The following is a 27,011-nucleotide window of genomic DNA, read 5'->3' on the forward strand; positions in this document are numbered from 1 at the left end:
TCTCACATATAATGTAATGCTAATCGATATAGACTTTATCGTCGTGCAGAATACCATAAACTAATATATTTTCTGTCTGATTTTCTTTTCTGAAGCCAAATAAGCTCATAGAAGATTATTTAAAACACTCGACTTGCGCTATAAAGTAAGTTTGGAGCACAAACATGGTTTTAATCTCATAAATTGTCGTGTATTGATGGTGTGCTAAGCTAACATTCTAGCTAGCTCTCTAGGTGCTCCTGCCATCTAGCTGTTATTTTTTATGATTTTTTTCTAAATCGGAATGCTTACTGAAATATTTCTTTATTTAAGAAAGGCATTTGATACAGTTTCAAATGTGAAGTGAGAACTATGAAAGAAATTAGGGGGTGAAACAGCGTGAATAGCCAGTCGTTAGCCATTATAATGGAGACAAAGGAAAATAATATTTATGGCCATAAGCCGGCTGGAAAGGTGTAAATGTGTGCAGGAGAGACTGACACTGAATGGGGCTCGTTTGCACCACAAAACAATAGAGACAATAGACTGAATAGATGCTAATAGATGACAATAAACACAAGTTTGCATTTTAGAGTCAATTCAAAATAAAGTCATTTGAGATGATCTTGAAAAATATTTAACTAAATACAGAGTTTTAGACTTATCACCTTCACATTTTAAATATAACATGGTCAGACATGTGGCTTTAGCTGGAGTGCAATTCTAGAGTGCTACAGTGCCAACTTCAATTTAATTTTCATGAAGATGTTTCATAAAAATAAATTTCTAATAACTTACACAACTTTGAAGCTATTCATAATTTTTTTTTTCATTATGACAATAATTAATTCTACATTTCCAATAAAGTGCCAGGTGTCAGCTTTCAAATGAGACCATACTTGTGCTTTTAGTACAAAGGGTTCATGAACTGTGTCTGTATTAGTTTGGGTATGCAATTTCTGGGGATTTTTCAAAAGTAGCGCTTCAGGCTAACAGGTTAAAAAAAAAAACTCTCTTCGGGAAAATGTATTTCTCAGGAATTAGAACAAGAATTAGCCGTGTACACAATGTGATCTGCCATGTGAATCTAATGTAAAACATCAGTAAATATTTAATGAACAAGCAAGCACCATTGAGTGTGCATATATTCCAATCAATGCATCACATTTTTTCACTATTGTCCTGGACTTCAAAAGTCAATCTTTGCTTTCTATTAAAGTTTTTGACTCCATCAATACAGTTGTACATGCTAAATGTATTTAAATGCTAATGATATAATTTACTAGCTGTGAATGTTTACTTTAAAATATCCAAACATAAATATGAATTCAGCTTGTGACTTCAATCAGAAATTCCAATCTTCTGTCCCACAGGATTCCACCTAATGTGCGGGACATTGTGTACTGCACAGGCGTGTCTCTGATGGATGAGGACGTGTGGGAGTTTATCTGGATGAAGTTTCATTCCTCTACAGCCGTCTCTGAGAAGAAGGTTCTTCTGGAGGCCTTGACCTGCAGTGACAACATCTTCCTGCTCAACAGGTCAGTCGACGCTCTTGCCAACTCATTGACAATAACATGATGGGCCAAAGAAATTAAAATAACAAGTTACTGTCCATAACACAATGCTCAATCTCTCTTAGCGGGAAGGTTTAGCATCTAAAACAAATCTTCCAAATTGCCATTCTATTGATAGCAAGAAGTATCTGTAAGTCTCTGGAGGATGTACGACACTCCTCTGACTATAACTCTGTTTGTAGTCTGCTGTACCTCATGAAATAATCCGATTCAATCCCTTCCACCACATCATGTCGCTCACACCAGCAGAGCTGCACTCACTCCTCTGACGGGGCTGTAAAAACAATGGCTGCCGTAGGAGCTTTTCCCACAAGTCTCCATGGCGCCTTAAATCCTCTCCCGACTCAATAGTTGGATGAGGACGGTGACGGATTACACCCTGTCCAGCCCAGATGAGGATCTCACAGCCCACACATATTTTGAAGCAGTTATCTACGGATTCACTGGGTTTGACATCTCCATTTATTCAGTTGCATTTGGTTGTTGTTTTATAGATGCTACTGTATGAGAGAAAGAAACTTGCCCATATGAAAAGACCCACCATGACCCCTCTCTGCAGTGAGTGTTCAGCACTCAACAGGTTTATTTTCGTGGGAATCTTCAGCATGAGTCTGTTTAGAGGGATGTGGTTTACCTCGCTAGAGGAAGAACATAAATAGCGCCACACTTAACAAGCACACATTTCCATTCATTACATCGAGGCATCTTCATCTTCATGTTAAAATACTATTTATCAAATTACAGTCAGCAAGGAACCTTTTAAATGTTTTGTATTGTTGTAATTGCATTTCTTGAAGCTAAAATCAATGAGTATTACAAACTCTCAATGATCCATGACTCGGGTGTCATACACAGTACACCTAGATACAACATCTAAAAGTCAGGCAGCTGAACCATGAATACAAAATCCTCTGCAGGAGCCTCTAGCATTCTCCTACAATACAAACTCTTGAAGGCCACATGCTTCTGATGGTAACTTATCAAGTAGTATTGTATGCGTTTCTGTATCAACATTCCTTTCAACCAACATGATTGATGGGTTCCATTAGATGTTAGAGATAGACTAAGGGTTGATGTTGAAGCTTGAAATATAATGCACCCTTCCTTCTGATTTGTAGTTGAGTTGTAGTTGAGACCAGGGTTGCATTTCCCAAAGCCAACTATGGTAGCAAGTTCTATGGTCTATACCCTCTTCTTGTCTTACTGGTTATTGGTTGAACTCTAAACCAATACTGAGCCTTATGCCATTGGAATCCTTGGCTCAAGATGATCAAAACATATATCTTTGATTTCATTTCCGGTATGCACATTTTTTCTGCCATCTTGGATTTTCAAAAAAATCTACTTTTTCATACTCCTCATAGGCCATTTGCCCAATAACATTGAAAACATATTTGTCTTTGTGTGTGTGTGGGTGTGTGTAAGCATGCTTAATAGAGTTAACATGGAAAATTGCCTTGCTTTAGTGGAGATTACTGTTGGAAACAAACACATTTAAAATTAAAGTGAGCCAATGAGTGCTCTGCTGCCATCTACTTGTTATAATCGTAATTGTGCCATTGTATTCACTAATATAGTTCTTTTCACAGGTTTTGATTTTGCATTCCTATTAAGACATTATACAATCACTATTATAACCCAATAACATTTTGTCAGTTTATCACTTCATTTATACTGAGCTCTCAGTTTTGTCAATAGTGCCACACTTTGAGTAATGTGAAACCTGAAAATGGTGTTATACAAAGGGGACTTGTAGTATATTTTTTTTTAGCCATTATTTATTTCAAATATCTGTATCTACAACAAAATGTGTGTGCGTCTGTGTGTGTGTGTATGTGTGTGTGTGTGTGTGTAAGCATTCGTATTGTGTATCAAGTAGGCTATTATTGTTTAAGCCTTTCTTTTCTGTGTTTTATAGCGTATTCTTTTTCGTGCATATTTGATGGTGTCAGCCCTACATTTCAGGTCTACATAAACCCTAACAGCACAGATGGCATAAAGGTCTTACAACGCTTGAACCCTGTTAATTGCTGCTTGTGGCTATATTATTTTAATAAGATGCTTAATTACAGCCAGCTTGAAAGTTTTGGGGACATATCCTAATGACAATGATGATTAAATAATTCGTATTAAGAAGAGGATCTACAACTTCTGGAAGCATCTTTTTCGATAGCTTAATCAGTAATAGTATAGGGTCTAATTTGGATGATTTAGCAAGTTTAGACCATTCTTCTTCTCCTATTGTCACAATAGCCTATATAAACGCACAAAGGTGAAGATTCCCAAAGGCTTAAACTCAATACACAGGTAACTCAAACATAGGGTAGCTTCAGCATAACACAGACAAGACCAGCCAAATTTAACTGAAATCACTGGAACTTATATACACAGGCAAACGAGGTGATCAAGGACGACGCAGCTGAATGTGATGGCAAATCATATTAGTTACCATGACAACCAAGGAGAAGCGGGAAAACTGAACAAAGGAAAACAGGATCTGGTGAATGCAAACTACTGCCAAGCCAAGTATGCACTCTTTTTGGGAAGAAAAAGTATACACTTTTGAGTGTATAGCAGGAGAGTAGACAAGCTTTGGGACATACTATCACGTCTTTAACTGTTGCTCTCTGTCGCATCCTGTCACAGTAAACTGGCCTGTCAATCATCTTGTCAAAGATAAAATCGCATGTTGTTCTGCAGTCACAGTCTTTCATGCAGATAACTCTCCTCATATTAATACATGATGCATATAAAAGTTAATGGTCAACCAAATCTTTATAAAAGTCCACATTGTTGTTGGAGATGAAATATAACACGGATAACTTTAAATATTTATTTTTTTATCAGGTTAAACTTTGATTAGTCACTTAATTTATCTAAACCTCTCACCGTCGGTCGCGCATATCCACCACGTTTTGTAGGGTTTCAAGTCTGGCCTTCGAGGTCCACTTTCCTGCCGACTTTATCTCCAACCTTGATCAAACTCACATGGAACTTTCCAGTAATCCTGAAGACCTTGATCAGTTTGATCAAGTGTGTTTGATTAGGACTGGAGTTATAACCTTCATTTAATTTCACTGACGGTCAGAGTTTAGAATATCTGTGCTAGACCATCTTGGCTGGTAGTTTGCATCCCCATTTTCCAAAAAAATTAAAATAAATTGTAGAAGCTTTTTTTGAGAAAACTGCAAAGAAAAGACCAAGAAAACTTTTTTTTCCCACAACAGAAAATATTCTGAATATTAGCAAATGATGTGGGGTGAGAGCAGCAGTAGTGATGTGATGGTGTTGAAAGTGCCAGACATCACTGTTAGAAAGAAAAAAACACACGCGGTAGCAACACTCACATGCTAATTAGAAACTGGCATCTATTGCTGCAATGCATGGTGTTAGCATGATGTGTGAAGAACCTGTAGCTGAATTTATATCAGCTCAAGGAAAAAAACTGCAGCTCTTGACACTCTCTCTCCTCTGAGAATTTTTAACAGTGTTGATCTGGAGCTCTCTGGAGCTTTTTTCTTCTTCCATTTTATTCATAAATTCCCTTAAAGGTTTTTACCATCTCTGTGCATGTAGCACACTTATTATGTGCTTCAAATATCTTTAATTTCTGATATTTGTTTTAGTGTCATATAGAATATTTTCAGTATTTCATGACCACTGCAGCATTCAGACGTCCACCTTCGCTCTAGTGTTGGACTTAAAAGACGGGACCTCTAGCAGCAGTTCACTGATTTTAGATGCACTTAAATTTCACACAGCATGCACAAGCAAATCCCCCCGTCCCAGATGAGCTGCGTGTGAGAGTGTGTGTGTTTGTGATATTTAATCTACCGCAGAGAAAACTGCCCTGTGTTTTAGCACAGGGTGAGCTAGTAAACGTGCTTCAATCACTGAGTCTGAAGGATGGGGTGTATGGACTGTGTTTAGTATTGATTTCTATGGCATCAAGTAAATTGTATCCCACTCCCCCATTATTCTTTTTATTTGGATGACGTGTGTTGTGATCTAGTGGGCTGAATACAATTTCTCTCCATTTGTGTGTGTGTGTGTGTGTGTGTGTGTGTGTGTGTGTGTGTGTGTGTGTGTGTGTGTGTGTGTGTGTGTGTGTGTGTGTGTGTGTGTGTGTGTGTGGTGCAGCCTTAGCAACCTTGCAGTTATTGCAAATAACTGCTTACTGAATACTGTGAACTGTCTACTACAGTATACTATTTTTTTGAAAAATAATGTGAAATATTGAAAATTATGGCACGTCCTGATTTTGCAGAGTTACTGTAGATGCGTTCCTGGGTCAACATATTCAGAATTGTGAATTCACATATTCTGTGTGTGTGTGTGTGTGTGTGTGTGCGCGCGCGCGTGTGTGTGTGTTTTTTTGCTTGCTGAATCTCACCTCTGTTAACCTAGAGATGTTGTACAGCCTTAGAGACTGAATGAAAATTAAGTAGCGTATTGCTTACTGAATACTGTGAACTGTCTACAGTAAACAATTTTTTTTTTACTGTAAAAGATTGTAAATTATGGCATGTCCTGTTTTTGCAGAGTTAGATGCGTTCCTGGGTCAACATATTCAGTTGATCCTGGAACAACATTCCTGTTTGAAAATTCAATCCTGACCATATCACCCCTAAACCTAACTCTACTCATAAGTTATCCCTAAAATCAGAGGAAATGACAGGTGAATAACACTGATGTAGACGCACCTAACCCTGGTTGTAAGCCTGAACTTGACATAAACTGTAAACTTGTCCCTCAAATCCGATTGGTTGATTGGAATGTTGTTCCATGGATCAACAAATATGTATAAACACTTGGATGGATGGTCAGTTGAAGCTCATTGCATTGTGGGATACAGTATTACACATAGCGTGCTCTGTTTGTATACTATATTTCTGTAAATGTCGTTATCCTTCGCATATTGAAAATGTACATGCTGTGCACAGTGTACATACTGTATACTCAAGACAGTAGATGCTAGTATGCTAAAATAAACATGCTGACCTGAACACAAAAGTGATTGTAGAATTAGCACAGCAAAAGAAACTCTTCTGAAAGCGTTCACACTTGTCCACAGAGGAAGCAGAATGTCAAGTTTGCGAGCTGTGAAGCTGCCGTCCGCACACAGATGTGTTTGTCGCCGTGGCGATAATCTCCAGGGTGTTTGTGAAAAGGTGCCACAAATGACTCGACGACGAAAGAAAGTCAAAAGCCCAAAAGAGCAGTTGAACTGAAATAAGAGACCAAACCACATGAAGCAATTACCCCACTTGTTACTGCAAATTGAAAACTTGTGCACCGTGGAAGCGTCTTTATGTGTAACATCTCATTTCCTATTTCTCCCTTTTTCATCTACTTGACATTTCGCACCAATTTGAATCGAATGGGTCTGTCTGCATTTGATTTGGGCTTCTCAGGTTAATTACTTTTTGAAGATGCTGACTCACAGTATTGAGAACATATTTGAATAATTGTGTTTCGCCAGGCCTGTCAGTGGCTGTCTTTAATGAAAACGAGGAAGAATAATGTGTTTTGTATCTCAGATTTACCCAAGCTTAAAACTAGCATAGAAATGATAGCAAAATTGATTAGAATGACTTAATTAGAACAGACACGATAATGTTCTTGATAATAGCTGTATTTGTCAAATAGCACCCATTAATAAGGCAAGTATTATAATTTTGGACCAAGTTCTTCCAAGCATAAGAGCGCAATTAATGAAGTATATAATTTATTTCGAGTATGATCGTTTTGGTCAAAACACATTCAAGATGGTTGATTATTTTCTGTAACCGCTGTTACTTTTATATATAACCTCACCACTTTTTTTTTTTTATTTGTATTAAAGGAGAACTCCGGTGCGAAATGAACCTTTGGTCTAATTACACATTGTTACCTAGTCAACCGTTATCTGAGATTTGTTTTCATGATTATCGAATGTAAATAGTTTTATCTCTAAAAACAGTTTAGCCTATAACGCTAGTATAACGCTAGTATATGGGGCATGGAGTAATGACAAATAAAAATCGCTTGTTAATACCACTAACAAGGCTCAAAATAGCCCCACACTAACACGGCAGCATAATGAGGGTCCCTACATGCAAACCGAAGCATTGAGAACTTTGTCAGTGTCCAGACAGTTTAATAAGAAGATATTTTATACATACAGTCAACTTCACGTATATAAGCAGAATCCATCTTTGAAAAACAGACTCTATCAGTCGAACTACGAACCGCCGATCCAAATGCGCTGAACTGTGTAGAATCTCATGTGGTCCAGCGCATTTGGATCGGTGGTTCGTAGATCGATTGATAGAGTCTGTTTTTCAAAGATGGATTCTGCTTATATACGTGAAGTTGACTGTATGTATAAAATATCTTCTTATTAAACTGTCTGGACACTTACACAGTTCTCAATGCTTCGGTTTGAAGGTAGGGACCCTCATTATGCTGCCGTGTTAGTGTGGGGCTATTTTGAGCCTTGTTAGTGGTATTAACAAGCGATTTTTATTTGTCATTACTCTACGCCCCATATACTAGCGTTATACTAGCGTTATAGGCTAAACTGTTTTTAAAGATAAAACTATTTACATTCGATAATCATGAAAACAAATCTCAGATAACGGTTGACTAGGTAACAATGTGTAATTAGACCAAAGGTTCATTTTGCGCTGGAGTTCTCCTTTAACCCTCTGCTTAGATTAGTGATGAAAATTGTGTTTAATAAAGATTCAAAATCACTATTACCAGTTAATTTTAAATAATTCAGCCTTGTAATTATTCCTCACTTTTTGTCTTCCATTTATTGTGTTGTCCACAGGCTGCTGAATCTGTCCCTCACTTCTGACCTGGTGCCGGATCAGGAAGTGATCGATGTCATCATACATGTGGGCCGCAATCCGCTGGGAAGACATTTAGCATGGAGATACTTCCGCGAGAAGTGGGACATATTAAATTCCAGGTGAATGTAGCTTCTCTGTTTATCAGTGACTTTAAACTTCTTCTCAGTCCCTGATATGAATTTTACATTCTCATAAGATATTTATTAGTGAATGTTATTTCTTTGTGGTTGGAGGACCAGAGTGCATTATGGGAAATATCTATTGGTGTTTGTTTGCTACTGAGCTCATTAAAATGGTGCTCCAGTGTTTTTAATGACAGAGCTTGAACTCCATGTCTCTCATTCGCAGGTATGGAGAAGCTTTATTTATGAACTCAAAATTAATCAGCGGCGTGACGGAGTTTCTCAACACTGAGGCCGAGTTGAATGAGGTGAGTCATACTTATACACTTATCCTGAGGCTCACACACCTCCATTCAATCTAAAGCACTAATGAACTATTGACCAATCTTCGTGGAACATTAATACTTACAGAAAACGTTGGTCAGCAAAATGATTGAGATGGAGAAAATGAGTAAAAGTAAACTTTGAAGCCTGCAGAAATGTGCTCTGGTCTGTTTCGTTGGGTAATTTCCTCATTGTAACTGCTTAACCATATTACAGGAAATGGAACGTATATTCACTTATTCAAATTCATTCAGCTTCAGTCCCAGAGGACACAGACTGCTGATGCTTCTCACTGCAGCGCAGCACTTTCTCATCCAGCTGACTTCGCCTTCACAATTTATCATTCATACAGCGATAATACGAACCCCCTCAGTGTTTTCTTCAACAGAGCATTAGCATACTGTCATTGACTATCAGCAGCTGCCAGAGCACTTCATCCACAGATTCACCATTACATCAGTGATACTCTGAACTCTGTAGCTTTCAATTGATTGTTTTATTTCTTTTCAACGAACAACAATTCTGAAATAATTCAAGACCAAAGTAGCAGCTTAAATCCTGAATCCCAGCGCATGTTCGTTCATGTCGATCTCATGACCTCAGGAACTGGGAATCGTTTTCGTAACGTGTTATTTGGTAAATGGAGATTTTTAATGAGATTGTAATGTTTGTAATAGATGTTAGAGGTTGTTGTTTTTTGACAGACACCCAAGTGTCTTTCTCTTCCACAAAAACAACACGGATAATTCTGTTTACTTCAAATCCATTCCCACTCCTCATTATCATAAATATCACTGTTATCTGCTAAATTACATGTCAGGCATTTGCATGTAAATGCGTCGTATATTCTGACGCTGTTTAATTATCAGAGATGAACTCTACACACACAATCTCTATATGTGATCCATCAGACTCAATACGATTATCATGTTAATGAAAATTGTTTATCTTCTCCTCAGCTGAAAGAGTTCATCCTGTCCAGCGGGGGAGAGTCGGCACCTGCGTTCGCTCGAGCCGTTGAGATCGTTCAAGCGAATGTTAAATGGCACATCCTGTTCCAGCAGCCGTTTTACCGATGGCTGCGAAAAGCTCCTGACGGTTAACACAACATTAAAGCATGGAGTGCTTTATTAGCATGAATACTCATGGCCAGTGACGTGGGGAGATATAACTGAAGTAAAAAAATTAAAAACGGAAAAACTACTCTGGACTCTGAGAACCGGAAAAAAATTGAGCTTTCATTTCCCTGTTCTTTTTTAAACGACTAGGCCCTCGCAGACCAGGATGAAAGGATTGGCTGAAAAACACTGAAGGAATCAACGCTGGAAATTGCATGGAGGCGTACGTTGGTAGCGAAAGACGATTCACAATCCATTTTCTCCTCGTATTTTGCATGAAAGTCATTTCCTTCTTCCAGTCATTCAGTTTGCTGAAGTTTGACCTTTTCTGAGTCCTAAGAATATCGGATTTGCTTTGAAGACCAGACGATGGTTCAAAGAGATTGCTCTTCGGTATATATAAACACGGTTTAGATTAAGCACAAAGACGTGACAATCATCAGTGTTTTGATTGGAACAGGACGAGGAGGACAAAGAGGAGAAACATTCATGTAGCCTTTTCTCTCTCTTAAGCCATAAAAGGGGAGCAGACCGAATTTTATCTCTTGTACAGATGACGTTTATTGTTTGATCAATTGACTGCACTCTGCGGTCGTCGGAAGAGGGAATCTTCTATCGAGCGTTCGGGTCCCAGCTAAAGCGGTGATGGTTTAACCCGCTGGTGTCCAGGATCATTCGCTTTCGTTGCTCTTTGCTCTCCTGTTTTTGGAGGGTTTGTCCTTGAATATGGTATGTTTGTTTGAGTGGAAAAAAAATAATCAGTGTGTCGATATTTTCATGTATAATTCATTGATTCACTGGAGGGAGGTCGATGCAGTCAATGCAGTGCTAAGATGTGTTATCTTTATGAGTCGTGAACACGTGGGGTTCTGAATGGATAGTTATCATGGAGACCAATTATAAGGTTTCCATTGTTTTATCTTTTTTCTTTTTTTTTGGTCACTGTTTTTTTTATAATTTCTTTATTTTGGTATGAACATGAATTGTTAAATGTGGAGCATTCCTATTGAAAATAGTATAGTGGTTGACTGATATAGGGGGGGTTATGTATTTTTGACTTGTTTCCCATTAAGAATATTCAAAAATATCCATTAAGCAAGACAAATCTACATTTGAAGCAAAATTGCATACTATAATGCTTTTCAGAGATCTTGAAATTAATTTGTTTTCTTACTCAAATTGTTTCCTTTGATTGTTAAGCATCTACATGTGCAATTTTGTTTCGATTTGCTTTTTTTCAGGGATATATCTTATTTTAATGATGACCTGACTACCAGTCTTATATCAAAACAGATGTATAGAAATCCACTGAAATGACAAGGATGGTTATTTTATACAATATTTACTCAAAATTCACCAAAATTGACATATTATCCACCAACAATCATACTGTGTATTAACGCACATTGACTGGCAAAATCGACCTGCAACCACTAATCTGAAGTTGGTCAGTTATCAGCCAATCAGGCGTCCTGGTCGATATATCAGTCCATCGCTAATGTATGTGACTCTCAGGCTTGGGCAAAATTCAGAATTGAAGAATACAGTCTCTTGACTGGAATTTACTGAAATACAATAACAGCGAAATTCCATTATCTTGACATAAGGTACTATGTGACAAAGTATAAATACTTACATCATTCATTTTATTCCCTTAATTAATTTTCTCAACTAAGTTCAGTACTATTAAACCAGTTAACACAGCTAACATCAAAAACTGTCCAGTTTATGCAGTGAATATTTTGTCTGTACAAATATAATATACCGGTAATACAATATCATAATCAACTACAAATATGGAGAAGCCATACTTAACCATTTGTTTCTGGGAATACCTCAAATACTGTGTGTATGGATGGTAAAATTTACATCACATTTACACATTTGTTTTTTTTAGGTCATTTATACTGGAAAAGTTATTTCTTAGAAAGTACAGTACGAGCGCTTACTGTATGTGAATTTCATTCCATTTCAATCCTGCATCCTCTTTGCTACCTCAAGTCCAATTCAATTCAAATTCAGGAATTTAATTGTAATTCATAAAGCATTCTCAGTTCAATTCTGAATGGTGCACAACCCTGGTGACTTCAGAGACCATTAATAATGGTATTTAATGAAATCCCCAGACAAGACCCTTTAGTTGGATACTATAAAGTTGTAAGTCGCCTGTGTAATATCAGAATGATCCAACTTACATTTCCAGCCTTATCATTTCCCTCCTTTCATGTTGTGTTTGACGTAAAGCTCTCTTTTGTTTCTAAATTAGAGATAATATCCTCTGTGTTTTGAGCAGAGCTGCTTAGAGATTTTAATGCTTACAATAAATTATTTTGTACAGTAACGCATCCTTGTCTAACTGTGCCTGTTATTGAGAGAAATGCCGTACGCTGCTTCAGTGCTTATGTTATTACAGGAAAAATGTCTGTCTTTGGGGCCAAGCATCAAAGGTTTTTGTTAGTTTTGGGGTTAGTTAGGTTACGGCCCAACTTTATAGTGCCTCCAAAAGCTCAGTTTTCAATCATTTATCTGCTGATACCTTTTTAACCCTTTAGACTTGCCACAAAATTTGGTCACATTTTAGATCAGGGTCCAATTCTTACTATTAATTAACTATGATGTTTGCCTCAATAAACTCCTAATTACTGCTTATTAATGGTTAGTAAGGTAGTTGTTAAGTTTAGGGATTGGGTATATGGGATGTTGAATGCGGTCATGCAGAATAAAGCATTCATATGTTCTTTGTAAGTACTAATAAACAGCCAATATCCTAATAATATGCATGCTAATAAGCAAGTTAATAGTGAGAATTGGACCCTAAGTATTAAAGATGGATAAATATTCCATTTGAAAAAAATATCCTCATGTAATAATAGAGGGATCTGAACGATTGATTTACTGATTTGGTTATTGTGCAAAACTCTTATTTTTTTCAGTTTGAGTGACTGGCCCTCAAAATGTTTGCTCGCAGTCCTGCTTTTAGATACATTTATATCTCTGTTGTTGGCACAGCATGAGCATTGACTCATTCCACCATGTTTCACCTCTCAGAGAAATAATAAGTCCTGTGATCTGTGAAACTTCAAAAATCCTTAGGATATAAATAAATAATCCACCAGACAATGGCAAACTTTCCAATTGTGCTGACATTTCAGAACAAAGCACTACAAGAGACCACAAATCCTTTTTGTTCCGCCAGTGCAAATTAATATCTTGCCATTTCCACAATACCTAGAATCAGAGTGCTTTCACATTCAAATCAATGGCGGGATTTGGATTGGATTCTCTCTTATCGCAGGGCTTTGTTGCCTGTAGAGTCAGAAAAGAAGGGAGATAGAAGCAAGCTTGCTTAAAGCCAGACAAATCACAGAAAGCCTTCATTTGTATCACATTTCAACAGTCAACACCCTCAAACCATTTTGGAAAATGTTGGAACAACTGTATAAATGGCATATTATTGAATCCACAAGACCATTTTTTTTTACTTTTCCTCCCTAAATATATTTTTTTAACAAAAAAAAAAGAAAAAAAAGTAGGCCCTATATATGTGCTAGAAAATCCATCCATTTATTTTCAGCAGGGATACTGGAGTCAAGTGTTAAAACATAATTATATATATTTTTTTTTTAAAGCACACAGTCATTTTGTTGCATTTTTTCCCCACAATATTTTTGTTGTTGTTTATGTTGCACTTAAGGTATGGTCACATTAGCGAAATTTCGCAGGTGAAAAAGGTGTACATTGTGTACATTGTTACATCAACTCCTGACATACAGAAAGATCCATATAACATGTGCATGTGCTAAATCAATGTCTTTCAAATACAAAGACATCTTTTATAAGTCACAAGCAAACATATAAGTCAACACCCTAGTGGTGACGCCACCAAAATGCTGCAATTTTGTGTTCAACAAACATACAGCGGACAGGGGAGAAAGCTTGTACAAGACCTACAGAATCCACTGAGGACAAGACAAAGGCAAAGACTGGCAAAGGAAGCGGTCACATTTGCTGTGTGGCAGGATGTGAGGGCATATGTTTGATCTTTAAAGGCCAATCCTCCTGTGGCACAGGAATCAATAGCAATCTACTGACGGTAACAGCAGCACCAGCGACCACTGTTTTCCTCTGTACAGCACATAGAGTCTAATAGTTTCCTTAACCAACTCGTTCCGTAATGTTAAAGTGCTCATGATGTTAATTTGGATGTTTTTTCCTTGACAAAGCCACATCATCATACCTCTTAAAAGTTGTATTCGTCCCTTTAACCTTGGTTTCTGTGATTGCTGTCAGATTATGTGTGTTCCCAGTGTTTGTTTTCTGGTTTATGGACTTTTGGCATACTGTTAAACCCTGTACTTGTCACTAGAGAATTTACTCCTGATTTGTTGTGGATTTGCAGTGTTTACTGTCAGTCAAGGTCATTGTACATTTAATACATTATTGAGTGTTTTAGGCAAGCGTAGCATTCATATCAAATGCTTTTCCACTGTTTACTTGCCCCCTTCTGTCCTTGAAGCCAGTGTGAGGTTATTGAAATGCTATGAACAGGAGGTAAGCTGTGTTCCCAGATCAAGTGAGCTGCCTGATTTCCCCACAGAGATTTCGTAGTGTGTTCAAGTTGGTAACACGAATTCGTCGCCATTGAACACCAGAAAGCTGCTTGGTCTGCTGTGCTTCATACTGTACTTTATGGTAACACTTTACAATGAGGTTCACTCTTAAAAACGAAGGTTCCAATAGGAGGTTTTCACTGCGGTTCCATGGAAGAACTGGTTCCCCATTGGAAGTCTTTAGTGGACAGTTCTTAAACTCTATAGGACCTTTTGTGGAAGGGAAAAGGTTCTTTGTGGAACCATTGATTGTTCAGGTAACAGTAGTTAGTTAATGAATTAACAATGAAAAATAAATAAAGTATTTATTATTATTATTTATTATTATTATTAATAAAGTATTATTATTTATTTTCTATACAATCTATATTCATTCATTTCTATTCAGAATTCTTTCTTGTTGAGAAACCTGACGCACATGAATTCTCCCGCTTTCACACTTTATACTTCACCTTTTCAGTTTAAAGTGGTCATGAGCTGCATTATTTTATAGTGTTTCCTGGGTGCACTTATAATGTTAGTGTGATTTTGACATACTTTTTTTCTTCATAATTTAGATATAAAAGGCATTTTTTCTACCCTAATTTTACCCTGATTTAAACTCTGTTTGAAGGGCCGTGTCTGCTGTGAGACTTCAATGTAAATGCCCACGGCTGTGATTGGCTAAATGTGGAACTCTCTCAAAAACTTTTAACATGCTTTAACTATTACTTCTCTTAAGGTTAACAAATCGTGAAAAGTGTTGATTATAGCATTATATCTAGTTTGTGACATGAAATGTAGCAGTTATGAGCATTTAGCCGATCACAGACATGTTGAGTGCGTGAATGCAGTGATCTCATCAATTTCTGCACACTCACTAATGCTTTCATCATAACTTACAGTGCGGATACAACGTAAATAAGAGATTTGTTGATTATAACGAGAGTTTTGATTCCAAAGCTAATGACTCAATTTATGTTCTGAAGATGACTCAATAATACAAAATAATTGATTACAATCGCAGTGCATTCTGGTATTGCCTTATCAATTGATAGCCTTTGATTCTCACAAAAATGTTGTACTCTTTGAAACAACTTTTACACCATCTCAACATCCATGCCTAGTCACCAGGCACCTTGTTCTCATTTCTCTCGCCTCCCTCTGGAGTGATGCAGGTGATCAATGGCTGTCGGCTACACTGGGCCCTGTGGGACGTCCTCAGAAGGAAACAGATACTCTGTCTGAGAGTCGTCAGACAGACCTCAGATCGGTCTCATTCATCTAAGGTGATTATGTGACTCTGGAGCCGAGATGCTATTGATCAGGGGTCAGAGAGCCACAAGACGGAGATATACATTATCTAACCCTCTTTGATACCTCACTGCAATCCATATTGCTGGGAGTAATCTTCTGTGCTGATGCTCTGATTTAGCCCGAGATGGAGAAGGAGAACATGGCAGATGATTTATAGGAACAAAGCCCATATGAAATGGAGGGAAAGGTGGTACAGCCTGAGACAGATAGGACAAATGTGCAGCCATTAGTGGGTGAAGAGAAACTCTGAAGCCCCTAAACCAGAAAAGCAACCAGGTTCAACTTTCTTTCCCAACTCTCTTATAATCTATCTCAGTCATGTTAGGTCTACAATCACTTTTTACATCTGAGATAATTACCTTGTTATAAAACCTGCTCTTTTAAAGGATGGAATAAAAACATTTTAAATGCTTTTCACAAGGGAAGGCTGGGAGAACATAAACCTAACATCAGGATTAATATGTTATATTTCATTAAATACTGGAAAAAAAAGCTTAAAATAATAACAAATTTGCAGTTGTACCCAATATTGGCGGGGCATGTACTTCTTATAGTATCATTATACATCGTATTGTGTTGTTAGCTTAGCAAAACGTTACAAATGCTAACGTTTCATAAAAGTTAGGATGCTGCAAGTGACGAGCTCATTAAAAAAACTGAATCCAATATGGCGGACAAGGCAAGAGAATTTAATTATTAATAATACTTGTAGGCTATGTTTAACTCTATCAAAACTAAATAATATAGACAAAACGTTTTACTTTTTTGCTCAAAATGTCTGAGTTCTCTGTATTTTTATGCTTATTAGACCATAATGTTGTTAGCTTAGCAACATGCTAATAACAACTTGTATTGAAATCAATTGTTAGTCGTTTGAGGAGTGCTATTTGTTGCTGCCTATGTAGAGTCGCTATCATTTAGGATTCATTTAGGATGTTGCTTTAGAAAGCAGATCTAGACAGTAGGGAACAAGGGAGCTCACTAGGTCTGAAATCAGTGCTAATGAGAAGGAAGCAGGAACAGCAGGTGATGTTAACTGTTCAATGTTAAATAGTGTCTCCTGCCCCCACTGAATCAACTATTAAAACCCCAGGCCTTTTGATAAAGGTAATTAGATATTGATTACATTGCAAATCCAATATCCGCTCGCATCTTCAAACGGAGCTTGGCTGCTTTCACAGGAAATGCTCATAGGAACATTGGGTTGTTTACAAAGAAGAAAAATGGGTATCATCACATCGAGTATTTTGTATCTCAGCTTGCATGTCGAACCCCTTACTTATCTTCGGACAGTTATAGATTGGAGAGAAAAAAAATCTAGTTAAATTCTAGTTAAATATCTCTTGGTGAGAAATGGTGTTGTGATTATATATATATTAAAAAAACACACATTCAATTACTAAAGCGTAATTAAACCCCCCTCAGCAAATATTTTAAAATCATAATGTGAAACGAAAATACAGAACGGAACACTGATAAGAATAAGGGAGCTTTTGAAAGACAAACTCTAGGGCCACTATGTTATTGGAAATTGGGGATTAAATTTGTCTCAATTTCAGACACATTTTAGGTAAAGGTTAACAGAACTTCTGGGCGGTTGTTATTTATTTCCTCAAGCAGATAATCAAATAGGATCATGCGGGTTTTTAATATGTAATAATGATTAATAGATACATCTTCATGTCTCAAGTCTTCACAAAAGTTTGAACAAACCTCAAAGTCAATGTGAAAGGTATATTGTAAAATGAGAGATATCATATTAGACTTTATAAAACTTGAAATACAGTAAACTTATAGTCTACTGTATAGTTCTTGAATGGTATTTTATTATTTTTATTTATTTTCTGTCCTTGTCAGTCCTAGTCTTCTTTCATGATCATTATAAGAAAAACAGCAGAATTAATATTCTTCAAAACATCTCCTTCTGTGTTCACACGGAAGAAAATGTGATTTGGTTTTGAAGGGTGATTAAATGACGATAGAATTGTGAATTCATTTATTAATGAACACATAATTTGTATTAATTATACTTAAATCTTATTTTTAAGTCTAATTTGCAAATATACAATGTAATTTCATTTTTAATTAACTTTATTAGTTAATTCTATTTTACTATTACCTTATTACACACACTCTCTTAAGCAAAAATTGTTCAGAACAAAATGTAACAACAGAAAAGTGGGTTTAAAATTATATTTCTGCCTTTTGAACACGATCTCCGTTGAGATTTGTTTCAGATGATATGTCCGCTGTGAGTTTTAGCGCACACACACTCAGAGCTCAGAGCACACAATGACAGATTGAGCGTTGTTTTTCCCCTAAGACGTTCAGTCAAACCACTGTTTCTTTGTTTTCCCGTTTGATTCATTAAACTGAAACATCAAAGCCATTTCCTCTTCCAAACATGTCAAATACTTTGAATTCGTTTAGATTTGATGTAAAAGCACTCTTTTTCCCAAATTCATTGTAGTACTCTTTGGTAATTAATGTTGCGGTTGAGTGATGTACAATAGATTTACTGTGATTGATCATTAGCAAAGCTATTGCTTGATATTGTGGAAACGCAAGGGATTTGCATGCATACTAATGTGCGACTGTGTGAGGGAGAGGAAACATTTGCGAAATGATTTAAACGCATCCGTCTTTTTGAAAAGGTTACCCTATAGCCTAGATGAAACTGCCTTCTTCTGATCTCACTGTTCTTTTGCTACAGAAGCACCTGAACACTTTTATTTTTTTGATTTGAGCTAATACATGCCATACATGATTAATAGCAGTGGCCATTCTGTCCAAAACACTGAGCATCAATAATTCATTTGGAGGTTACAATGATTCATTTCGCTCTCCCTCTTTCTCCCATCAGCCAACGCATTTGGTGCGTATTGTTGTTTTGATCTGTTGTTAGTCTTGCAGCACTTTTCCAAATGGAAGAGAGGAGAGACAACATTAGCCATTGTCCTTGGCCATGATGCCACATTAGAGCCCAGAGCGAACCAAATGCCTGGTAAAACATCTTTACTTTGCTAATAAAAGAACTACTAATGTGTTTCCATTTTGTTGACTTAGTGTTCATATCTGGGGTGGAAAAAAATGGCCTCTAGTAAACTAGGGTTGAATTCATGTTGATTTGGACATATTTTTCCAATGGGATGAATGGGGAAAAGTCCCACAATCGATCTGAATTCACCCCTAAATATAAAACACATTTCATTTTTGATGGACAGAGGGGGCAGACAGGTTGTGTACACTGTAAAAAAAAAAAAAGAAAAAAAAGTAAGTTACCTGGTTGCCTTATAATGTTCACTAAATTGAAATGAAACATTTCAGTTAATGCAATGAAGGAGATTGGTTTAATAAATAGAAACTCTAGAAACTAAAAATATTATGTTGTCTGAACCAAATTAATTATCTTAGTTGATTTGACAAAAGATAAAAAGTTGTGATTTTTTTTACAGTATAATGTATATATATATATATATATTTCTGAGAGATTTGTTTTAATGGTGACTACAAAATAGCTACTTAATCACTGCTTCATTTATTTATTTAAAGACGGTCTACACTGGCGTACAACAAACGTTTGACTTTGTCCTCAAAGTAGGCCTGTTGTTGAGTAAATCGGAAATAAAACAGGGTCCCGTTTACATCTAGCCTGGGAAAACCCTGACAAACTTCCGGCAAATTTGAGATTTGCTCTGCAAGTCAATCTGGCCAAGAGCCCATTCAAGCCCATTTCCAATTTTTCCAAATTGAGGCACCAATCACAAACGTTAAGGCGAGCTTTATACGATGACGATCGCTCTGATTGGTTTTAGGTCTATCCAACTGCGCCCAGAGGCATTTGAGCGACATCCGTTGGTGACGCCCATTTGAATGAACCTTCCCCAGACCCACTCTCAGTTACAACTGAGAAGGTTCTGGTGTCAACCAGGCTAGTTTACATCAGTGCCGTGTCCAATGTAGACTGCGTTGTGTCGCGCAGCTCGCATCCACTAGATCACTTGCACTCTCTCTCTCTGCCAAAGAACCAGTGAAGACTACGAGAAAGCGTAGTACTGACACCTGCTGAAGTATTCTGGTAATAGTGAGGGATGCATTTTGTGCAATTTCTCCCGTTCTGCCTCTCTCTTTCAATTTTATCTTTGACCCGGTGCCAAACTTTAGTCATCCTTAAAAGAAATACATAATTTCACAACCCTTTGAAAGCGTAAGGTTGAGGTTTATATAGCGTTAAAATTGCCTTGAATGGATGTTCTGGAATTTTTGTCATGGTCCTTGATGTTCAGCCTTATGGATCAGGACAAATTTTCCAGTCACACTTGCGCTGCTGGACTGCAGTTTGCTTCTGGTTTCAGCTTCAGTGTTTACTTCTTTACTAGTATCTTACTAAATAAAGTGGTTCTAATTTGCACTTTGTTACACATACTGTCATTTACTTCAATTGTATAAACATGGGGAGAATGTTGTTCCTGGAACAACATTCCAATCAACCAATCAGATTTGAGGGACACACGTTTTAGGCATCGGTGTTATTGCCTTCTACATCAGTGTTATTCACCTGTCATGTCCCTCTGATTCAACGCTGAATTTTCAGCATCATTACTTCAATCTTCAGTGTCACATGACCCTTCAGAAATCATTCTAATATGCTGATTTGATGCTCAAGAAAGATTTATTATTAATATCCGTGTTGAAAACTGTTTAATGTTTGTGGAAAGCATGACACGTGAACGAAACAAAAAAGCAGCTTCCAAAGCTGCTTGAATAGGTTACGTTTGCAGGTGTGTGTTGTTCATTTCACACTTCTATTATGTAGGAAACCACTCTGGACAACTGATAAATGCAACTCTGTTAAATGTTGTGAGGCACAAGATAATTTTCAGCTGTGAGCAGCTAATGAACCCATTTCTCACTGTGACATTTTTAGAGACATTTTTATTGTGAAAAATGTTTTATTTACAGATTACAGTCTCAGGTGCGTATTATTCCTGTTCTGAGGTGTTTTAAGTCAGGGATCGATCGTGTCCACTGCTGTTTATCTATCTAGTAATGGAGGTCATTCAGAACTATGGACGGCAGGCACAAGATCGAAACGTGAACATGTGACCTGGAGGCAAAGATGAATGAAGGAGGACGGGACTTATCAGCACTTCATGATGGATGGGTAGGAAAAAGTCCTCACGTTTTCAAGTCATTCTTGTCACTGTCCACTGTGAAGGATCGATCCAATCAACCAATGACTGTAGATCTTCCTTTCAGACACAACCACTTTTTTCTTCAGTTCTGCTGATTTTTCAGAGCATAACTATAACTATTCTTTGTGGAACTGCCATTATGATAACAAGTTGGAGATATGTTTTTATGGTTCAATGAATTTGTTCTTTGAACGCTCTACAAAGTTGACTGATAAAGTGAACGCCTCAACCTGAGAAAGAGCAGACGGCGGCAGAATTACTTCAGCTTGTACAGCGTGCAATACAGCTATTTTATTCGGTTGACTTTTTGTGACACTTTATTCATATATTACATTGACTTTGGAGTAACAGTCAGTGCAGAGTCTGAATAATGCCGAACACTTCATCTTACCGTGTTGACACCTGTGGCTTCAGGGTTCAAGCTTCTTTTATATATGCTTGAAATATTTCAAACCTGCAACGTCTGACTTGTTTGAGAAAATCAGACACCAGATCATGGGAATGTTTGTGAGAGGTTTATTCAAGGCACTGTCAGTCTTGCTAATTGGAAATGGATATTCTTTCTTTCTTTTTTTCATCTGCAACGCATACAAAACAAATAAACAGACACAAATTAACGTTAGGATATTAAGGTCAACATATCTGCAATGTGAAGTCGACTTTGAAAGTAATGTTTCGGCCCAAGAGTACAACAAATCTATACCGGGGTTGTTTATTATAAATCTTTTTCAAATCTGTTTTAAAGCGCAAGAGTTATAAGAATTTAAATCTTTGCATTCAATACAAAAACAATTTAATGAACATTTGAATTAAATGACTCTAAAAATGTCAAGTGGTGTAACCACATGGTGTCTGTGTAGATTTGTTTTTTCTTTTCCGTTTTTCGCATACAGTACACACGACAATTTTGTCAAAACGATCCCCGTTCACATGAAAGTGACTAAAAACGCTGTATTATTCACGCCAGGCCAGTAGTTGGCGATGTCACTTTGTAAGGAGAAAAACGCACCTTACACATGCCTTAGACTGAACACGTAATACACATACGAATGACGTCACTTTTTCACAAATTCACGTTTTTGTAGCTTACACGGAGATGATAAAGGTATTGTTTTCAAAATCTTGCACTTTGAAACCCCGCAGGGCCTCAAAACGCTTTTGTCGTTTTCCACTTTTCCATAAAGTTTGCCATTTTTAGTTGAAAACGGTATCGTGTAAACAGCCCCTCAGTTTGTCGGTCATTGTGTATATTATACAAAGCTGTTACATTAATGTTTAACTTTACCTTGTGGATTATTGTGACATCTTGGTTTACCTTCTTTGTTTTGTAAATAAACCTGCTCCATCTCGTTGTTTACAAGTTAATTAAAAAAAATGTATTTATAGGTTATACCATTTAATCTAACCAATCTATACTAACTTGTCAAAATTCTTGTGAAATGACAAAAATCCTATATGTACTGCAGTGATTTGGCAGATAAAAGTTTTTCCAAATATGAATTTTTTCCTAAAAAAACAAAACAAAATTAAAACATTTTACAATAATTTCAGTCATTCACTGGTTACACCACCCTGACATGATTTATTTTAATATTCACAAAAAAATAGAACTTCAACACTTTCATCGTAATAGTTCAGTATTCTGCTCATTGTCTGTATGAATTGCATCAATATACTTTGGGTTAACTTAAAGGGATAGTTCATCCAAAGTTTTAAATGGTCATCATTTCCACAACTGTGCTTGTTGATGTTTGTTCTTGCAAATCAAGAAAACATGATTGAGCGTCCATGTTTACCATATTTGATGAATGTATGTGCATTTATCAAAATTTATATGTGAATAAAAGCTTACAATATGTTTATCAGCGATCGTGTCTCTTCAGAAGAAGAAGAAGAAGAAGAAACTGCTCGGTTCATATTAATTATTTGTTTGCAATGCCTCTATGTACTGGTTGTGTGAGACAAAAATCATGATACTATTTAAAATATCTTTATCTGTATACTGAAGATAAAAGATTTATGATGAGGGTACCTAAATGATGACACAATTTCTGGATGAACAATCCCTTTAATACCAGAATACTTCAAAAAAAAAAAAAGAAATGCGCCACATCTTTGACCCATATGTAATTTAACTTTGTATAAATATATACAGATGAACATACATACATGTATGCATATCATGTGTCAATATTTTAAAATCTCCACTGTATAAACTCATCTTCCATCCACTACTGACCACAGAAACCAAATATAGGCACCTTTAAGAATTCCTTAATAAGCACTGACCCTTAACCAGACAAGCCCGTGTTTGTCCACGATAAATGATGGATCCACGAGCGAGCTGCAGTTATCTTTATTTGACAGTTTGATGAAGGTAGATATGGCCTCATTTGATATTGTAAAAAATATAAGTCAATAAAATGGTGTGATTGTGCAAGAAAAGCAAAGAGCAGCTTTTTGCTGAAATTACAACTTTAAAAAGAGTCTTTGTTCCATCTGAGAACACCAGCAGTCTTTGGGGAGAGAATGTAGTGAGACAAAGTCCTTTTAAGGCCATTTTCTTTCTTTTGTAGGTTATAAACACACACGTGCAGCTCCTGAAACTGCCAGAAATGTTCAAACTGCCAAGATTGTTTTACGAATAACTCGTATTTCACATTATGAATAAAACTGAACGAAAGCAGGATCACACATTTGCCTCTTAAACTCAAATCACGTTAAAAACTTTTCCCCCCCAGTCTGATCCATTCAATGCACATGCTCGTTCTAGAGTAAAAAGAAGCCCAGCCGGCTCTTTTCAAAATAAAAGTGGAACTTCCGGTCCTTCTGTTACCATATTCAGTGTTGCAATTTCTTCCATTTATTTTCTACAAGTTGTCCATCTCCTCCCCCTTTTACTGTCTCTTCTATTGGTGTAGTAAGTGTGTTTGGCCAGCAGGGCGGCACTGTTGTTCTCTGGGAACTTGTATTGGACAGTCATTGCCTTGTTGTTTCAAAAGGAGAAATAAAAGTTCAAATTTGCTGCTTCTCAGAGTCCATAAAAGTTATTTTTAATATCACGTAGGTGTCTCCACGTCACTGGCCACGTCATGTCTGATAGACGTTTCATGCTAATAGACCGCTCCATGCTTAATGTTGTGTTAACCGTCAGGAGCTTTTCGCAGCCACCGGTAAAACGGCTGCTGGAACAGGATGTGCCATTTTACATTCGCTTGAACGATCTCAACGGCTCGAGCGAACGCAGGTGCCGACTCTCCCCCGCTGGACAGGATGAACTCTTTCAGCTGAGGAGAAGATAAACAATTTTCATTAACATGATAATCGTATTGAGTCTGATGGATCAGATATAGAGATTGTGTGTGTAGAGTTCATCTCTGATAGTTAAACAGCGTCAGAATATACGACGCATTTACATGCAAATGCCTGACATGTAATTTAGCAGATAACAGTGATATTTATGATAATGAGGAGTGGGAATGAATTTGAAGTAAACAGAATTATCCGTGTTGTTTTTGTGGAAGAGAAAGACACTTGGGTGTCTGTCAAAAAACAACAACCTCTAACATCTATTACAAACATTACAATCTCATTAAAAATCTCCATTTACCAAATAACACGTTACGAAAACGATTCCCAGTTCCTGAGGTCATGAGATCGACATGAACGAACATGCGCTGGGATTCAGGATTTAAGCTGCTACTTTGGTCTTGAATTATTTCAGAATTGTTGTTCGTTGAAAAGAAATAAAACAATCAATTGAAAGCTACAGAGTTCAGAGTATCACTGATGTAATGGTGAATCTGTGGATGAAGTGCTCTGGCAGCTGCTGATAGTCAATGACAGTATGCTAATGCTCTGTTGAAGAAAACACTGAGGGGGTTCGTATTATCGCTGTATGAATGATAAATTGTGAAGGCGAAGTCAGCTGGATGAGAAAGTGCTGCGCTGCAGTGAGAAGCATCAGCAGTCTGTGTCCTCTGGGACTGAAGCTGAATGAATTTGAATAAGTGAATATACGTTCCATTTCCTGTAATATGGTTAAGCAGTTACAATGAGGAAATAACCCAACGAAACAGACCAGAACACATTTCTGCAGGCTTCAAAGTTTACTTTTACTCATTTTCTCCATCTCAATCATTTTGCTGACCAACGTTTTCTGTAAGTATTAATGTTCCACGAAGATTGGTCAATAGTTCATTAGTGCTTTAGATTGAATGGAGGTGTGTAAGCCTCAAGATGGTGTGTAAGTCCAGACTCACCTCATTCAACTCGGCCTCAGTGTTGAGAAACTCCGTCACGCCGCTGATTAATTTTGAGTTCATAAATAAAGCTTCTCCATACCTGCGAATGAGAGACATGGAGTTCAAGCTCTGTCATTAAAAACACTGGAGCACCATTTGAGCTCAGTAGCAAACAAACACCAATAGATATTTCCCGTAATGCACTCTGGTCCTCCAACCACAAAGAAATAACATTCACTAATAAATATCTTATGAGAGTGCGAATGTGAAATTCATATCAGGGACTGAGAAGAAGTTTAAAGTCACTGATAAACAGAGAAGCTACATTCACCTGGAATTCAATATGTCCCACTTCTCGCGGAAGTATCTCCATGCTAAATGTCTTCCCAGCGGATTGCGGCCCACATGTATGATGACATCGATCACGTCCTGATCCGGTACCAGGTCAGAAGTGAGGGACAGATTCAGGAGCCTGCATGTGGACAACACAATAAATGACAATTTCCTTAGTTAGTTATCATATCTGTGATATCTTGAATAATTGTGCTATTCGTAATTCATTTTGCTATCATTTCTATGCTAGTTTTAAGCTCGGGTAAATCTGAGATACAAAACACATTATTCTTCCTCGTTTTCATTAAAGACAGCCACTGACAGGCCTGGCGAAACACAATTATTCAAATATGTTCTCAATACTGTGAGTCAGCATCTTCAAAAAGTAATTAACCTGAGAAGCCCAAATCAAATGCAGACAGACCCATTCGATTCAAATTGGTGCGAAATGTCAAGTAGATGAAAAAGGCAGAAATAGGAAATGAGATGTTACACATAAAGACGCTTCCACGGTGCACAAGTTTTCAATTTGCAGTAACAAGTGGGGTAATTGCTTCATGTGGTTTGGTCTCTTATTTCAGTTCAACTGCTCTTGTGGGCTTTTGACTTTCTTTCGTCGTCGAGTCATTTGTGGCACTTTTTCACAAACACCCTGGAGATTATCGCCACGGCGACAAACACATCTGTGTGCGGACGGCAGCTTCACAGCTCGCAAACGTGACATTCTGCTTCCTCTGTGGACAAGTGTGAACGCTTTCAGAAGAGTTTCTTTTGCTGTGCTAATTCTACAATCACTTTTGTGTTCAGATCAGCATGTTTATTTTAGCATACTAGCATCTACTGTCTTGAGTATACAGTATGTAGCCTACACTGTGCACAGCATGTACATTTTCAATATGCGAAGGATACCTACATTTACAGAAATACAGTATACAAACAGAGCACGCTATGTGTAATACTGTATCCCACAATGCAATGAGCTTCAACTGACCATCCATCCAAGTGTTTATACATCTTTGTTGATCCATGGAACAACATTCCAATCAACCAATCGGATTTGAGGGACAAGTTTACAGTTTATGTCAAGTTCAGGCTTACAACCAGCGTTAGGTGCTTCTACATCAGTGTTATTCACCTGTCATTTCCTCTGATTTTAGGGATAACTTATGAGTAGGGTTAGGTTTAGGGGTGATATGGTCAGGACAAAATTTTCAAACAGGAATGTTGTTCCAGGATCAACTGAAAATGTTGACCCAGGAACACATCAAAAGTAACCCTGCAAAATCAGGACGTGCCATAATTTTCAATATTTAACATTATTTTTCAAAAAAATGGTATACTGTAGACAGTTTACAGTATTCAGTAGTTATTTGC

General features: G+C 37.2%; 2 protein-coding genes across 3 annotated transcripts in view; one reads left to right on the forward strand and one right to left on the reverse strand.

Moving 5' to 3' along the window:
* LOC307004100 (thyrotropin-releasing hormone-degrading ectoenzyme-like) overlaps positions 1 to 12,303 on the forward strand; it is a 131,471-nt gene extending 119,168 nt beyond the window's left edge. The window contains exons 16-19 of the mRNA XM_079623048.1: positions 1,353 to 1,520; positions 8,374 to 8,514; positions 8,744 to 8,825; positions 9,801 to 12,303. Coding sequence (XP_079479174.1) covers positions 1,353 to 1,520; positions 8,374 to 8,514; positions 8,744 to 8,825; positions 9,801 to 9,944 — 535 coding nt within the window. The 3' untranslated portion in view covers positions 9,945 to 12,303. The remainder of the gene's footprint in view (positions 1 to 1,352; positions 1,521 to 8,373; positions 8,515 to 8,743; positions 8,826 to 9,800) is intronic.
* A 9,288-nt stretch (positions 12,304 to 21,591) lies between these two features.
* The window catches only part of LOC307003855 (thyrotropin-releasing hormone-degrading ectoenzyme-like), a 106,375-nt gene continuing 100,955 nt past the window's right edge, over positions 21,592 to 27,011 (reverse strand). For both annotated transcript variants that reach the window (XM_079622703.1, XM_079622702.1), the window contains 3 exons: positions 25,636 to 25,776; positions 25,323 to 25,404; positions 21,592 to 24,347 (listed from right to left, as the gene is read on the reverse strand). In XM_079622703.1, the coding sequence (XP_079478829.1) occupies positions 24,204 to 24,347; positions 25,323 to 25,404; positions 25,636 to 25,776 (367 nt within the window). In that variant the 3' untranslated portion in view covers positions 21,592 to 24,203. The remainder of the gene's footprint in view (positions 24,348 to 25,322; positions 25,405 to 25,635; positions 25,777 to 27,011) is intronic.

Source organism: Phoxinus phoxinus (genome assembly GCF_949152265.1).
Source record: "Phoxinus phoxinus genome assembly, chromosome: 9".
Lineage (NCBI taxonomy): Eukaryota > Metazoa > Chordata > Actinopteri > Cypriniformes > Leuciscidae > Phoxinus > Phoxinus phoxinus.